The sequence below is a fragment of the Wyeomyia smithii genome, chromosome 3 (genome assembly GCF_029784165.1).
Source record: "Wyeomyia smithii strain HCP4-BCI-WySm-NY-G18 chromosome 3, ASM2978416v1, whole genome shotgun sequence".
Taxonomy (NCBI): Eukaryota; Metazoa; Arthropoda; class Insecta; order Diptera; family Culicidae; genus Wyeomyia; species Wyeomyia smithii.
Window position 1 is genome coordinate 117,169,271 of NC_073696.1, and position 16,699 is coordinate 117,185,969.

The 16,699-nt window shown below is 37.0% G+C and overlaps 1 protein-coding gene across 1 annotated transcript; it reads left to right on the forward strand.

The window, feature by feature from the left end:
* The first annotated feature begins 1,069 nt into the window (after nucleotides 1-1,069).
* LOC129730343 (protein Gawky-like) lies at nucleotides 1,070-6,278 on the forward strand. Its single transcript, XM_055689624.1, has 7 exons — nucleotides 1,070-3,641; nucleotides 3,796-4,167; nucleotides 4,227-4,762; nucleotides 4,825-4,963; nucleotides 5,018-5,479; nucleotides 5,536-5,899; nucleotides 6,127-6,278. The coding sequence occupies exons 1-7, from the start codon at nucleotides 1,134-1,136 to the stop codon at nucleotides 6,264-6,266; spliced, it is 4,521 nt and encodes a 1,506-aa protein (XP_055545599.1). The 5' UTR covers nucleotides 1,070-1,133; the 3' UTR covers nucleotides 6,267-6,278.
* The last annotated feature ends 10,421 nt before the right edge of the window (nucleotides 6,279-16,699 follow it).

Consider the following 16,699-nt stretch of genomic DNA (forward strand, 5'->3'; position numbering starts at 1 on the left):
ACACGTAAACTACAATCACAGTTTGAATATATATATATAACAGAAATGCAATAATCTACCGAAATATTTAAATGAAATTGTCAGTTTTAATACAAATAGTGTGGACACAAATATTACTTACTTGTAAGTGAAGGACGATATAATCTATCCCACGTGAAAATCTACATTAAACTTTAAATTCCAACCGCCAGCAAAGTGCATACCAAGTACCAAGAATCTATATATCTTCAAAGAAGAAACGAAGTAAAATTTACAGTCACCGGATCAAGTCATTTTTCTGTGGAAGGCATAAATGCAAATATCTGTGAGTGAAATGAATTAGTTTAGCGTAAAAAGTGTTTCGATTCCAACTATTCACTACTAACAGCAGCGGTTAGATGAGTGTGTTATCAACGTTTCGTCTGCTTTTATCTGTGGTTTAAGCGTAATCTAGAGCTATAAGTACAGTAACAATGTAAGTGAAGCATGTGAATGATAATAATTTCAATTTTGAACAATGTGACTTTGGAGAGGAGAAAAAAATGACTTTAATCATTATTGTGTTCCACATCATCAGAAAATAAAGAAGAAAAAGCTTTAGAGAAGTGTTTGATGTAAAAACAAAACTCAGACTTAATTAATACTACTTTACATCGCAGCGTCTGAAAGAAGGATTCTCTTCGGCGTCGCGAGAAGAAAAGACTGTTTCCGGTTAAAAAGGATTGCGGATATTTTTGTAGACGTTAAAATCAATCAGACATTCAGTTATTGTTTAACGAGCTCCCAGAAGAGGTGATTTAATGTGAAGAAGCAGAACTGTTCCTAGATACCAATTTTGTGTGGTTTGAAAACATTCCAAATAATCGACTACAATATAAGCAAAGAACACACACGGGTGCAGCTTTTGCGTGAGTTAAAACCTAAAGAAGGATTATCGAGAAAGGATATCACAATGTCAGTTCGCAATTACTCAATCTGATTCACGAACAAGTCTGATTACGCTTCAAGAGGAATAGTGTGAAGTTAAAAGAATAATAGACAAATGTGTAGACAATTGTGTTTTTTTCAAATGGAGAACAAACTCAACTGACAAAATTGCAGTTGTGAAACAAGTTTAGTACAACGTGTGGAGAATTTTCTATCAAAACATCATCATGGGTGCAATAATAAAAGCGATCAATGATCGCCAGTCGTCTGAATATACCATCATTATCATAAACAACTACAACAATAACAGTAACAACAACAACAAAAACAACAACAGCCATAAAGCGATGAAAGTGAATAATTATTACACTGTGAATATGATATGTGATTTTATTGATTACCTGATTAAACTTAATGTTGATCATAGCTTAAGTGTAGAAAGAATCGTTTTATTACATCATCAAAAACAACACACAACAAATGACCAAAACATAGTTGATAAGGCCATACTCCATTTAACCGAAAGCGATAACCAACTTGTGACGAATGTACCAGCTACAATTACTGTTACACTTAGCGATAAGCGCAAATCATCTGAATACACATCGTTTGACGAGCTTTTGAGATTAACTGAACGGCAGCAACAGCTGGAAGCATCAGGCAAAACTGTTTCTCACTTACTTCGTCTTTGTGGTGGAGGCGAAGGTTCATTGAATAATGGAACAAGCGCTTGGGGTTCGCCCCCGAGTAACCCTAATGCAGGCTCTTGGGGTGCAGTTGCTCCTCAACAACAGCAAGGATGGGGTAATGCGGCACCGAATGTAAACCAAAGACCGGATTTGAACAAAGCAATGCAGTCTTCTCAAGTAGCAGGATCCGGTGGTGGTCCTCTGGTAGGCCCGAACAACACTGGAAATAACAGCTGGAATCAGGTTGTCAACCCAAATAAACCACCACTTCAACCGCCACCTCAGCAACAGCAGCAGCAGCAACAACAACAGCAACAACCACCACCACAACAACAGCCAAATCAGCCACTCCCATTAGGAAATCCAGGTAATAGCACAAATCAACCTCCTACACCTCAACAACAAGCACAACAGCAGCAACAACCAATGCCCGGACCGGGCAACAATTCTCAGCTGGTGTCACAACAAGGTATTACTGCACAAAGTTCTTCGTCAAAACTCGAACATCTTAACTCCATGCGTGAAGCATTATTTAGTCAAGATGGCTGGGGTTGTCAGCATGTTAACCAAGACACTCAATGGGACGTTCCGGCTTCGCCAGAACCAGTTAAGGATGCGCTCAAAATCAATATGAACAATGGAACTGAACTTTGGGAAACTAATTTGCGTAACGGTGGGCAACCGACACAACAACCTACCCAAAAGACACCATGGGGTCCCTCTAGTAACATAGGCGGAACATGGGGTGTCGATGACGACAGTAATGCCGAAAATAATAGCGTCTGGACAGGTGGTGCCACTGGGGGAGCAAATCCTCCGGTATCCGGACAACCTGGTTGGAATCAAAATAACAATACTATATGGCCACCAAATGTTGCTAATGCTCCACCGAAAAAAGAACCCGAATGGACAAATAATGTTGGCGTTAGTGGATCGAGTGGAAATAACTGGGAAAATCGTGGAGCTGCAGCTCCGCCGCCGCCACATATACCAACTCCTCAGATAGATATGAGCAACGTTGATTTGCGAAATATGCGCCCACCGGGTAATATAGAACCTAGTCGTGAGTTTAGAGGAGATCCTCGTGGAATTTCAGGTCGATTGAATGGTAGTTCAGGAATGTGGGATCAACACCAAATACCCAACACACCGCTGAATAAGATGCCTCCACAAGCACCAATACTAAACGCAGCTACTGGTAATCAATGGCCAGTTGGCGCGGGTGGGCCACAAAATATTCCCCCAACTAAGCCTCAAACTGGGTGGGATGAATCATCACCTCCAGCAAGTCGCCGAAATATGTCCAATTTGGACGATGGAACAACACTATGGGGTGGATCAGGTAATCCTAATCGTTCCAATGGTCCCGATCCTATGATTCGCAGTGCTAGAAATCCTCTTGCAGCAAATTCAGGGCCAATCGGTGGACCAGGTGGTCTTGGAGGTCCACGTCTAGGCGGACCTGGCGGAAATCAAATGAAAGCGGATAATATGTGGGGACACGGTGGGCCTGGTGCAATGTCTCGAAATGCTTCCTGGGATGATTCAGGAAATATTAGCAATTGGGAGGAAAAAGGACCTGGCCCGCTAGGGACAGCAGCAGGTGGAGGTGGATCATCATGGAATGAGGGACCTAATAATCCTGCGACATGGAATGCGAAGAAGCCAATTATTGGAGGCTCTAATGTTTGGCCTGAATCGTCAGACATAATGGGTGCAGGAGACTGGACCACTGGTGTCGGTGTAGGAAAACAACCTAATAAACACAATCCACAGGATCTAATTCGCAGCAGCAAACAGTTCCGTATTTTGTATGAAATGGGATTCAAAAAAGAGGACATTGAGCAGGCTCTTCGCCAGGCCAATATGAGTTTGGAGGAAGCGATGGAAATGTTGCAGCGTAATAACGGCAACAATAACATGCCGGACTGGAGGCGCCACGATGAACATCCGGTAAATTTCGAGCCACCGTTTTCCGGGGGACGCTACCCAGGTGGCGGTGGAGGCAGTGGCGTTAATTCAGGCCCATCCATGCCATTTCAGCAGGTTAGTTCTGATTATTTTAACAATTGTTTATCGCATATTGCTTATTTTGTCAAAAATTTACGTAATTTTGTTATGTACCCACTACATATTATGAAGAAGTGAAGATTTATTCAATAAACTAATGGTTGTATCTGATATGTTTCTTCATTTCTAGAATGCACAAAATGGACCTAACAATATTCCCGGTTCTATGGGAGGCGGTAATCCGAACTTGGCTAATATAAATAGTCTCAACAAACCTCTTCAGAACTATTTGAATCAAGCTCCACCGTCGGGCCCCGGACCGTTCAATCAAGGTCCGAATGGTGTCGGTGGCGGTAATGGTGGAGTAGGACATGGAAATGTGCTTGGTGGGGGTGGTTCTGGTCAAAACCCATCTGCTCAGCCGTCTACCCAACAGTTGCGCATGCTTGTTCAACAAATCCAAATGGCTGTGCAAGCCGGTTATTTGAATCATCAAATACTCAATCAACCATTAGCACCGCAGACATTGTTCCTATTGAATCAATTGCTGAATAATATAAAGGTGATAAATTATTTTTTTCATTTGAGAACATACTAAAATGTTTAACATTTCACATGTAGCAACTTCAAGTTACTCAGAATAACCTGCGGGGTGGTGCTGCCGGCAACAATCAAATGTCTGTGATACCTAAGATCAAGCAGCAAATAGCCGGGTTACAAAATCAAATTGCTACACAGCAAGCAATTTATGTAAAACAGCAGCAGCAACAGCAGCACCAACAACAACATGGAGGAAACACTTCCAGTATTGGACACTTGGGGGGAAATTTCCACAGGGAGCCGAACGATTTGACTACATTGCAAAACAGTCTCTCAGAAATAGGTCTCGGTAAGGAACCAACTGGTCCTTATCATCATGGTGGAGGTAGCGGCAGTGGTGCCGGAAGTGCTGCTGGTGGCGTTGGTTCTGGTGGTGGTAGTACTGGTGGCTCCACTAGTCAACAATCCCGCTTGAATCAGTGGAAGCTGCCTACTATGGAGAAGGACACTATGCATGAGCTGACCGATTTCTCAAGGGCTCCAGGAACTACTGCCAAATCTACGTTATCCACGAGTGGTTCGACTATGGCAGGGCTTGGTGGGTTGCAAGGCGATAAGTGAGTACTAACATGTTTTCGAAACACAGAGTAATTTTAAAATTTATGTTGTCACTATGCAGCACTTGGTCAACAGGACGCGGTAGTATTACTGACGGATGGCCAGACTCAGCTGGAGATAGTACCACCAAAGATTGGCCGTCGAATCAGGAGTCGTTTACAGATCTGGTACCAGAATTTGAACCTGGTAAACCCTGGAAGGTACGATTTGTATGTCATTCAAAAGGTCGTGTTGTAACGTTGTTTTGTTCATAGGGTACACAGATGAAAATTGAAGAAGATCCAACCATTACACCCGGCAGTATTGCTCGTAGTCCTATTGCGTCTATTTCTATCGGATCTGCCAAAGATTCTGATTTGTTTGCTACAAACAGTAAACCGTCACCGACTGATTCCATTAGTTTGTCTTCTTCAACCTGGAGCTTTAATCCGAGTAATAATAACTTTTCCGGCTCTATTTCAAAAATTGGGGGTACCAAAAATACTTGGTCTGACTCGGCTTCATCGGATCTCTGGGGCACTGGACTGGGAGCTGGTAATGCAACTGGTAAAACTCCTCGCGGTCCTCCTCCAGGGTTATCTGCTGGCAAAAATGCTGGAGGTTTTGCATCCAATGGGTGGACACAACGTCCAGGGCAAACTGGCAACTGGCCTTCTGGTGGAGGTGGACCAGGATGGTATTCAACATGGGTCCTTCTGAAGAATCTCACAGCGCAGGTGAAGGAGTATAGCATAAAAAACTTATTGGGAGTATTAACGGTCATTTATTTCAGATTGACGGTTCAACACTACGTACCTTGTGTATGCAACATGGACCTTTGCAGAATTTTCATCTCTACTTGAATCATTCGATCGCTTTGTGCAAATATATGTCTCGTGAGGAGGCTAGCAAAGCTCAACAAGCACTGAACAACTGTGTGCTGGGCAACACCACCATCTGTGCTGAATCAACGACGGAAAGTGATGTGCATGCCATTTTACAGCATTTGGGTGTGCCAGGAGGAAATAATAATAATAATAACAACAACAACAACAACAATAATAATATGAATGTCGGTTCTGGTGTTGGCGTTGGTAACAACGGCAATGTGCAAACCTGGCGCCCGGGATCTCAGCAGTCAGTTGTTCGTACGACAGGTAAGTGCATGTGCAATAGGGTAACAGTACCATAACCATTTAAAATTTTCTAAAAGAAATGTGGTTGTTAATATTATGTAAAATTTTTAAACTCAATTTGTTTTGGTATTGAAGATTGAAACTAACTTCACTTTTCAGTTAGAAATATATGATTAATTTGAAGAGATTAATATATCCAGTTCACAATCACTAATTTCACTTTAAACATGTATTATTGTTATTAACAGATACCTGGGGCTCTGGCTGGCCTTCATCAGGTGGTGGTTCCAACTTGTGGACTCCGCTAGATGGTCCAACCGAGCGCGGAACACCATCCAACTTGAACTCATTTTTGCCGGAAAATCTGCTTGGTGGGGAGCTGAACTGAGTAAACAGAGCCAAGTGAGTAAAACTCGTTTATCATTATTGAACTATCGAAACACAGTACGCGTTTAATATGCAAGGCGAAACTAATACTAATCGTGATTGTCCAGAGTTGATGTGCGCCCGTACTATTAGAATTTAAACAGAAAATGTGTGTTTTAAAAACATGCTCAACATCGCAGATTCAACATGAGATACACACAGGTCATTGCTCCAAGGGTGTACAATATCAGGAATAGTATATGTAGTCTGTGTGATGCTGAGAGAAAGATATTTTGTACAATTTTTTTTTGCTAAATATTTGAATACAATAGTTCTTAGACTATTAGCGTAGACATGAATAATGCTATAGTGAATGAGACTTTATTACCTGAACTATTTTTTGTTGTAATGTAATTTATGTTTTATATGAATGCATTTTTGAATAATTATTTCACCTATGAATCTGCTTAGTTAGTTCGTGAATAAGTGAATGAATAAGCATAAACAGCAAAGAAGATTGCAACTATCGTCATAATGATAGAATTATTACGTTTTTATTCGGCATTTTTACATTTTTTCATAAATAAACACTGAACACGAAAGCACAGGGAATCATTAACAGCGATCTCAATGTCAAGGGGCCAACCGAAACAAAGCAAAAAAAAACCTACAGAAGGCCACTTTTGTAATAATAAGCCACGCGTGAATACGAGTTGTGGTTGTGATTTTGAACTGGAGTCACAATGAAACACCAGCTTTAGCCAAGAAGTAAATCGTACAGATGTAACCCAACTCACAATTTTGCTGGTGGGATATCTGGAAACAGGGTCGTTTCGTTTTTTATTACCGCTTATAGTCACATATAACACATATCAAGATGGAGATTACATTTGTTTCGAACTAAATATTAGTGCGATGGCAAAATATCTTCATATCAAGGATTATGTTTTACCTTGAATATTTTCTAACTGGGATTGGTTAATAGTATGGTTTTGTTTTTTAGTTTGTACTCAATGCATATTGCATTCCATTGAACTGTGTTTCTGTCAACTATTACAAAGTGGCGAATAATGTAAAATCAAATATTTGTACATTCGCAACTAATAGCTACTTATCGATATTGATAATCCTAAAGCAATATAAATAATAAAAAAAAACATACAAACAAAATCAATACTAAGTGTAACAGCGTAAGAACGAAATGTTATTTATTTTTAGTATATATATATATAAAAAAAAACAAATGAAAAGTAATCTATAAATCATTGGCCAAATATGTGATAAAACGCTTGGTTGAAAACCAATCACTCAAACAGCCTTTAGTGTTTAATAATATATATTAATAATTAAAAACATGAAAATGCAGCATTGTTTCCGTTTGTTTTACCTCTCTCTACACACAGTAAAAGTGACTAATCAAAGCATTAATTATTACAATCTTTCGCTATACTTCAAATATAACTGGGTAAATACGAGATGCAGCTAGGTTGTAAGTGAACAAATAACTATTAAAGAGGGAAAATCAAAAGTATATATATCTATATAAAATATATATATTTTTATTGATCATAATCGTAAATGTATATTTGGAGCTAAGTACATCCAGAACGGGAATTATATAAGTATTTATCTCCATAGAATTTAAGGTTGAGCGATACGCGATGAGCCAAAAGTGAAATGAACAAAGTTATCTTGCAAAAAATTGTAACATACATACAAAACAAAAGCAGTTAATTCACTTGGATAGAGGCAAACATTCTTAGTTTGTAAGCAAATAACACAAATATTTATATACACGAACCATATGAATGAAACTATTTAAAAAATCTCCAATATGTAGAAGAACTTTTTCCAGTGTTTTAGATTTAGTGAAAGTGTGGAATCAATGTAATACCCTAAAATTTTCATCGGAAGAAAAAAATGTACTATTAAACAGTGTAAAGCTAGAGCCATTGGGAGGGAATTCGTTTCCACATTAGAAACGCTTCAACGACATCATCAGTTATTCATTTCAATCCACAAAATTGAGAAGAAATATTTTATAACGCTAAAAAGGCAGACGATGGGATGTCATGACAATATTCAACGTAGCATGCATTTGATATTAGCTGCACCGAGATGTACGTGTGGATTAAACGTAGAGACGTTCAGATGCAATCATGTTTTATTCTAAAATACAATCGTTTCAGATGAATAAATTCTGATTCATGAAACTTTGTGGAACAAACTAACTAGCAGAACAACATGCATGGATTGACTGAGGTAATTTAAATGTTGTCTTTTCGTAGAGGATAGCGCTCAGCGTGGAAGTTACCTGCCTACAGTAGAGGAACTTAACAAATCTCATTTGTCGGTAGCATTCGTGTAGACATGCAACCTAAACTACCTGAGATAGGAAAGCAAATCATTTCGCCATTGATTAGAAATAAGTTCAAACAAAATGAAGAGCGAAAAACAATGGACCACGTTGCAGGGAAGATAAGTTGCGTCATTCGCAATTCTAGTCGACCATCAAGTATTTTTATTTGCTGAACAGTAGGTTATCCTGGAACATAAAAACATGTCGGAATCTCTACTCCCGTGAATATTAGGTTTCTGTTTCCCTCATACTTTTTACTTCGAACCTAATGTTTCTTCTCTGCATCGCGGTGCGTTTATTTCATATTTTGTAATTCATGTTGACTTGAAATTAAAAACTGAGAAATGTGTAACCGATGAGACCGGTTTTCCGAGTGATCAAACACCACTTCAGCGTCTGAATTAGTAGTCTTGCCTTGGACGGTGTGTGAGATCCATCTACTAGCGAATGCAGAAAACACAACATTCACACAGAACAACACTGTGCAAAACCAATAAAACAAAACATCAGAAGCTTACAATTAAAATCGAAGGTGCTCTCGTAAGAAGATAGCCTGGTGAATGCCGATTTTTATTTTTAAAACATATGAATAGAAATCTTACGTCTTAATTGCTTTAGTTTAGGTAATTTACCATTTTAGTCACATGTTGTTGTTAGAACAAAGTCATGATTAAATTTGACAGGTAACGTAAAAACATATATAATACACCTTCCTGTTTATTGACAATTGTAATATAAAACAAAAGCAGTCGAGATTCGGCAATCACTGTGTTTGGTGTCGAAATTTCATAAATTAATGTACCAGCCATACATATTGTGTTACTTTGATTAATTTTTGGTAACCAAAAATTTAACAAATCTCTTAACCAGTTTCATAGAACAAAACTAAACGACAAATTAGGAATATACGAAAAAAACATGGTGCAGGTTTTTAGTCATATTATTTTTTCCTGATAGAATTACAAAAAAGCGCACACTTCCCGCAGTGTGCGGTAAAATAGACTTGAGTAATCAACAAAGTTCTTTAAGTTAAGTACATGTATGTTTAATAGATGATTAGAATAGCAAGTTCCATAAATTCCATACGTAATAAGCCGTACTACACTGTCCCACAGTTATAATTTATTTCGTTAAATTATGTTTAATTGTTATATTAGAACTAACACCGTATAATTTATTTTGTTGCCCCTTTGTACGAAATAATTCACCACAAACGATACTCCACTGTCAAAGCGTTCGCAAAAGAAGACTTATAAAATTATTCGTTCACTTCGGAGCATAGTGTAGTTCCGATAAGTTTTATTATTGTTTCGAATTATTTAGTAATGTTATTAGCACACAATTTTTGTTTTTTTTTGTATTAACACTAGAGAACGTGTGATAAGTACTGTAACATTGTATCTATTTTGGTACTGCCATACACCTAATTGTCTATATTGTTCTTTTGTTATTGTTATATAAACTGTGTACAAGTTTCAACTATTATTCCATGTTATGAGATGTATCTAAATAAATTGTATTGAAGAGAATTAGGTTCGAAATTTGCATCATCAATAATTCAACAATTTTTTAGGGCTGTTTTCTATACTGCTCTTACCATGATGATCGTTTGCATTAAGGCTTTGGTAGCAGTTGTGGTAATAATTACACTAGTTCAAAAACTTCAAATAAGTTTTTCAAAACTCGATTGTTTTTTGAAAAATGTTTGAACAATTGTTTGTGTGAAAAACTCAAGAACCAAATTATCAGTTTAGTTAGGTTCAAATTTTGAGGTGTTATTCTTTACCACCATAGCTGTTTTTTTTGTTAGACGACAATGGGTCGAAAAACTCAAATTTTGAAACATAAACCGGTATTAATTATTGTGTCGCAAAACCGTACGGTCACGAACTAGTGAGATAGTAAGAACAATAGTTTTGTTTGTATTTTCATGAACATGTCATAAATTTTTGGTTCTGAGGCACGTGGAAAGATGTACTTTCCAATGTAAACTTAACCTGTTGAAATAAATGTATTAATGTACTTTAAGCCATGGATGAAAAGTCAAGGTTTCGAACTTTTCAATTCTAATTTTCATACTGACATTGATTGAGTGTATGTCAAGTAATAGATACAGTGTTATAGATGTCAATCCGCAAACAAATTTTATCCAATGTACTTATTCAGACAAGTGTTTTTTCCCATTTATCAAAACGTCTAGTCTCTCGCATTTGGCGTAGTTTCAAATCACAACGAAAATTGACATTTTTTGTTAGCTAGAAATCACAAGTAGATGTTACTCAATTTACCTCTTTTAATTTACCACGGAAATATTGCTGTCAAATCTCTTACAAGTATACACTGAAAGCAAACTAATGAATTCCCACAGATATTTGTATATAACGACTATGCTGCTCGATCATACTTTATTGATAGCCACTAAGTATCACGACAAAATCAAAGTTGAACATCTTCAATCACAACGAATGATAATACATATAAGCATTACTACGTTTAGCGTCAAGAAAACCCATACCTGCAAACAAGGAATAATCAAAACAACCGACAAAAAGCAAACAAAGTCAGCTATAAGAAACCGGTAATCGGTGTTCCTGATACAGAACCGGCCTCCCCTAATAATATACTAATGACGATTTAATAAAGCAAACCAAAGAATTCGTGGAGTAACTCAAGCTCAATAAATTACATATTTTAGATATATCGTTTACATATTGTGCCTAGATCCCAGAAAAAAATTAAATTATAAACCAAAATGAATCAATCGGCACATTGGAAGAACAAAACTGAAATATGACGGTATACTTACATATCATGAATGCCATTTCAATATTATTTTCTGTTCAGTAATTAGGTACAATCCTGCTGATTGCCACTTACTCCGAAATGCATTTGTTTTCAGACTTCCTACATTACCAAAAAAAATCGTAAGGTGGCGTGATCAGCGCACTACCGTATGTGCTAACGTAAATAGTTTCGTGTTTCTATATTTATTACCGTGTTTGGTTATGTCCTAAACTGCGAGTGCACAAACGTTCAAATGCGTGTAGATCCTTCCTCTAGAATTGAGATAGTCGTAATGCAATCCCAAGCGATGGCTGTGAAGCGTCCGTCGTCTCACTAATCATCTACGTAATGAGCGAAAAAAAAAACGATCTGAATTCGAAACATAATTTACCAACATTGATATGCACACTTGCTAGACGTTTTTCTTTGATAATTTAGTTTAAATCGCATCTGTAGCTCAGTAGCTGTTAGTTTGTTCCGGTATGAAACCATGAAGCACAACGCGACAATGAGTCTTGTCTGAAGATGACCCGTTTTGAGAAAAAAAAAGATAACAATTTTCTGTGATCACATCTTCCTTCTGACTATTATTACTTATATAAAACACATATTAGGTATATGAAAAGTTGGGCGGTAAGTTAGGTAAGATAAGCGCACCTAAAATGTTTTATTTTTATGCTCTATTTAAGTAAGTTGCAGAATTTGTTTAGTTAGGTATACTCAGTACTTCGGTAGCACGTTAGCAGCGGCGAAGTGTAACATGGAAAACGTTACAACAATTCAGCCCAAGTAATCTAGAAGGGGAAGAGCAACTAACAATATAACGATCGAAAAAGCGACAAACTGTCTCTAACTGTTTTTCTTCGGAAGAAGGGATCTGCTGGTGGATGTTTAACTAGAATAAATTCAACTGGCTTGTAGCACCTATTATTTTTGGTACCAAAATTTATATTTGAGTTTGCCTTTTCATACTCCATTCACAGGCCATATTTTGTTGATCTCTGGAACGCCCTAATTCTTTATACAATGAATGCAGAAAATTTGAGCTATTTTTCTTTTTTTAAGTCTCTTTGTTACTGGTGTATAATGGAAGTTAACGTTTGTGTACTTCTCGAAGGCAGGACGTACCCATCGGGACGAAAATTTCTAAAATGGAATCTATTGGTTTCTAGATTTGTACTCATCTTTTTCTGAGTATGATTATCCTGTTGCTCGAGTCATACACTTAGCCCCAGACTACTAAAACATTTGAAATATATGGGAGCGTCACTATTTACTGTATTAGTTGTTTTGTTTCTGCAAAGATTTTATTTATTTATAAAATACTACTAAATTAGAAAGATCCAACCAGTCTTGGAGAAGTTCAGGCAGAAGGACCATCCATCCTACCACTTCTAATAAAACATACCAGATAGCGAATCCAAAAAACAGCTACTAAACCATAGTATTTGAGTCCTTATGAGGGCCTTTTTCGGAAAACGATGAAACAAAAGTGCAGCATCGATTCCCTGTCAGCGACCTGACACACAGTGATGTATAAATGGTACTTTTGAGTTAAGAAAAAAAAAACCAATGGAAAATGATTGTGTTACGATCTTGTTAAAATCCTCTTCAGTTCAATCGGACAGTAATCAGCTAGGGCACCATCTACGGAATCTACTCATAGGCGGCTCGACTCATTGAAAATAAAAACAAAAAAAGCTTGTATATCATATTCTTTGAAGTGTACATTGCAAAATGTGAATGTAATTCAAGTGCATTTTCAGAATAGATTTTGACACGAACAGTGACAGCAATTACCCAAATTTATAAGTATTATAATAGGACGAAAAATTATGTTAATAAGCAATTCCACAAAAAATGTCCCAGTTTCAATATTTTTTTTAATTGTCATTTTTGATTTGGCTGAAATTCAGAAATTTAGCATAGACGTATCTATAGGTAGAAGATGCCATTTTGTGTATGGTTTAATTTTTTGGGGGCTATGGTTTAATTTATGGGGCTGTTCACATTCCACGTGGTCAACATAGAGGAAGGGGAGAGGGGGGTGTCAGGGGATACACAAATGTTTACGCTTGTCCATGGTAGAGGGGAGGGGGAGGGGATAACGATAATGTCCACGTGGACACGATACGCTAGTAACGTTCTGGTTTCAGAGTCGTTGTCAGCTGCATTTGTGATAAATTTGGCTTGTGAGATATATTTCTTTTCTAATCATTGTCTTTCTTAGCAAAGGTCTTTGGGGCACTTTTAACTAAGCTCAATTTGAAATAAGTTTTGTCTTTAATTTCATCCATCTGTCAATGCACTTTCCACTGAATTTGAAATCATTTTCTGCTTTGTCCTTTTTTTCCAGAACACTTCTCTTATTCAACCATTTGGCTGAATTTAAATCATTTTCTTTTTGACCTTTTCCTCTCCATAGAAATAATTTATTAATTTAACCAAATTTAACATCAGTTTCTTTTTTATTCACTTCTGTTAATAATTAATAATGGCCCATGCAGGCAACAGAGAGTCAACCCCCTTGCCGATATGGTGAAAAATTTAGAAAAAACTATTAAAGAATGCCAACCTATTTTGATGACGCTTTAAAAAATCTTCGTGTTTCGAACTCTTCTCTTCCTAGAATAAAGAGTCTCCCTAAAGTACATAAACCTGGTAATGAAATGAGAGAAATCGTTTCTGCCGTGGGGGCACCAACAGAAAAATTGGCAAAATGGTTAGTCAAGGAATTCCAATCAATGCCGAACAAATTTCCTAGTCGATCTGTTAAAATCATCGGGGGGCATCAAAACTGGCGAGATAATGGTTTCTTTCGATGTCACAGCACTTTTTCCGAGTGTTCCAGTGAAAGAAGCTATAAATCTTTTGGAAGATTGGCTTCTCTCCCAACAATGTGACAACCCTTGGAAAACTAAAGTACGCAGTTACTTGAAGTTAACTCGACTTTGCATGGAAGACAATTATTTTTCATTTCGTGGGAAATTTTACCAACAAACAAAAGGAGCACCGATGGGGAATCCCCTTTCACCTTTCTTATGTGAGCTTTTTATGGCACATTTGGAAAATAAACTAAATGAAAAAGACTGCTTACCAGATCGTTGGTGGAGGTATGTTGACGATATTTTTTGTATTTTACAACAGGAGGACTTGGAAAGTTTTTTGGGAATTTTGAATGGTATTCATAAAAATATCCAGTTCACTTTGGAAATTAAACAAAACAACAGGCTTCCATTTTTAGATGTAGTCGTTGTTAAAAACTCCAACTACTTTGAATTCGAAATCTTTAGGAAACCCACACATACTAAGCGGGTAATACCTAACACTTCTAACCCCTCCTCCCAGCATAAAATGGCTTCTTTCTACCATATGATCCGCCGTATGGAATCTTTGCCTCTCAGTAATGAAGGTAAGAAAAACGAAATGGAATATATTTTTGATATAGGTGAGCAGAATGGATATAATAGAAGAACCATACAAGCCATTTATTATAAAAAGAAACGAATCCAACATAGGAAATCTCACACAACACTCACACCGCTAACAGAAGATCGGAAAAGAGTAGTGGTTGAATATGACGTCAATTTTACACGTCAACTTCGTAAAAAATTTAGAAAATTTGGTATCGATATTATCTACAGTAGTAGAAATAATCAAATTAAAATAAAGTTGGGGTCTACTAAAGACACTATTGACAAATTGCATAGGGCGGGTGTTTATAAAGTTACATGTCCACATTGTGATAAGGTTTACATTGGCCAAACTAAAAGAAATTTAGACATCCGGTTTAAGGAACATACTTCACAACTTGTAAAGGCTAAAAAAGACTCAGAAAAGGAATAACTCACCATTTCAGATCCAAAATAGCCGAACATATATTTCATGAAGATCACGCTACGACAACATTAGTCTAGTTCGATCAGTAACATCTCCTTGGAAATTAGATGTCGCAGAAAGTTTAGAAATTTTCAAACAAAACCCAGCTACCCTCCTTAACAGGGACCTGGGTAACCTCTGGGCTTTTTAAATTTCTACCGAAAACTCCCCGACACGGCATGGATCACCAGGCCGCACATTTCTCTACCTAACTCACGTTGTTTACGTTCTCTGAGATAAAATTTGCCCCATTCGTTTACCTACTTAGGTATAAAATTTTTGGGGTTTCGCTATTTTCTTCACAGTCCAAATAAGCACTGACGAAGGCACTATGTAAGTGTTGAAATACGTATATGCAAGTGAAAAGTGAAAAGTGATAGAATTAAATAGTGAAAAAAAATAAAAAGTGTAAAGTGTAGTATCAGTTTCTTTTTTTTTTGCATTTCAGGAGCGTCCCTAACTATTTTAAGTCAGTACGAAATACCTGATTTGCTTTATCCGTTTTCTAAAGGCTTTTTTAACATGAATTAGGACGATTTTTTTCTTTTGTTTCTTCTTTACCTGCGCAACGTTTCACAGCCCTTTTTGGTTAATTTATGATCATAATTTATTTTAATCTTTTTTGTCAAAGTAGAGCGCCTCAAACCAGTATTTCCATTATTGGCTTTTTCTAGGCACCAGTGACCTTTTTTAGATATTTTGAACTAAATTCAGTAACCATCTTCAAAGAAGCGTTCCAGATTAAAGGAAGTTACATTTACTAGAGTTTTTATGCATTTTAAATTAAACTCTATAAAACTGTATTCCTTGAATCTGGTAATTTTTTGGTTTAAAGTTGCTCTTTTAAGTTATTAGATACTAGTTTGAGATCAATTTCTAAGCTGTTTTTTTTTTTTATTTTAGAGGTGTTTTTCGGCTTATTCGAACAGTTTTCTAATGAATTTTTAGGAATTTCGGCTGAGTTTGGATCATGTAAATTTCTGACCGTTCTGACTTCTAGAAATTGGAGATATGTTCGAGATGATTTTATTTTCATGCTGCTTAGGCCACGTTTGGCGCCTCCTCAGCTGGTCCCGAGGTACGATGCTGGCCCAACAAGCCAGTCGTCGTAGGTTCGAGTCTTGACTCGGGAGAGACTGTTAGTGTCAGTAGCGCGTTTGGAGCCATATGCGTGCGATTATATGCATGAAAATTTTGTACATGACAATCGACTTCCATTTGTTAATTACATGCAAATTTTATTCTTCGTTATTATGTTCGTTTCTGGTCTCAACTGTTTTTAAAAGTAATTTTCGTTTATTGGACTACATTTAGATATTTGTTTTGTTCAGAAAAGGTTTGAAAATTATAATTCCTTTAGCTTTAATTTTTTTCTTACCTTCACATACGTTTTTAAGATTTTTGTTTTGTTTTCCTTAACGTGTTTTCAGTCA

Coding starts and splice junctions, on each gene's coding strand:
- LOC129730343 (XM_055689624.1), top strand. CDS start 1,134: ATGGGTGCAATAATAAAAGCGATCAATGATCGCCAGTCGTCTGAATAT. Junction 4,168..4,226: donor AATTGCTGAATAATATAAAG/GTGATAAATTAT, acceptor TTTCACATGTAG/CAACTTCAAGTTACTCAGAA. Junction 5,480..5,535: donor TGAAGAATCTCACAGCGCAG/GTGAAGGAGTAT, acceptor CATTTATTTCAG/ATTGACGGTTCAACACTACG.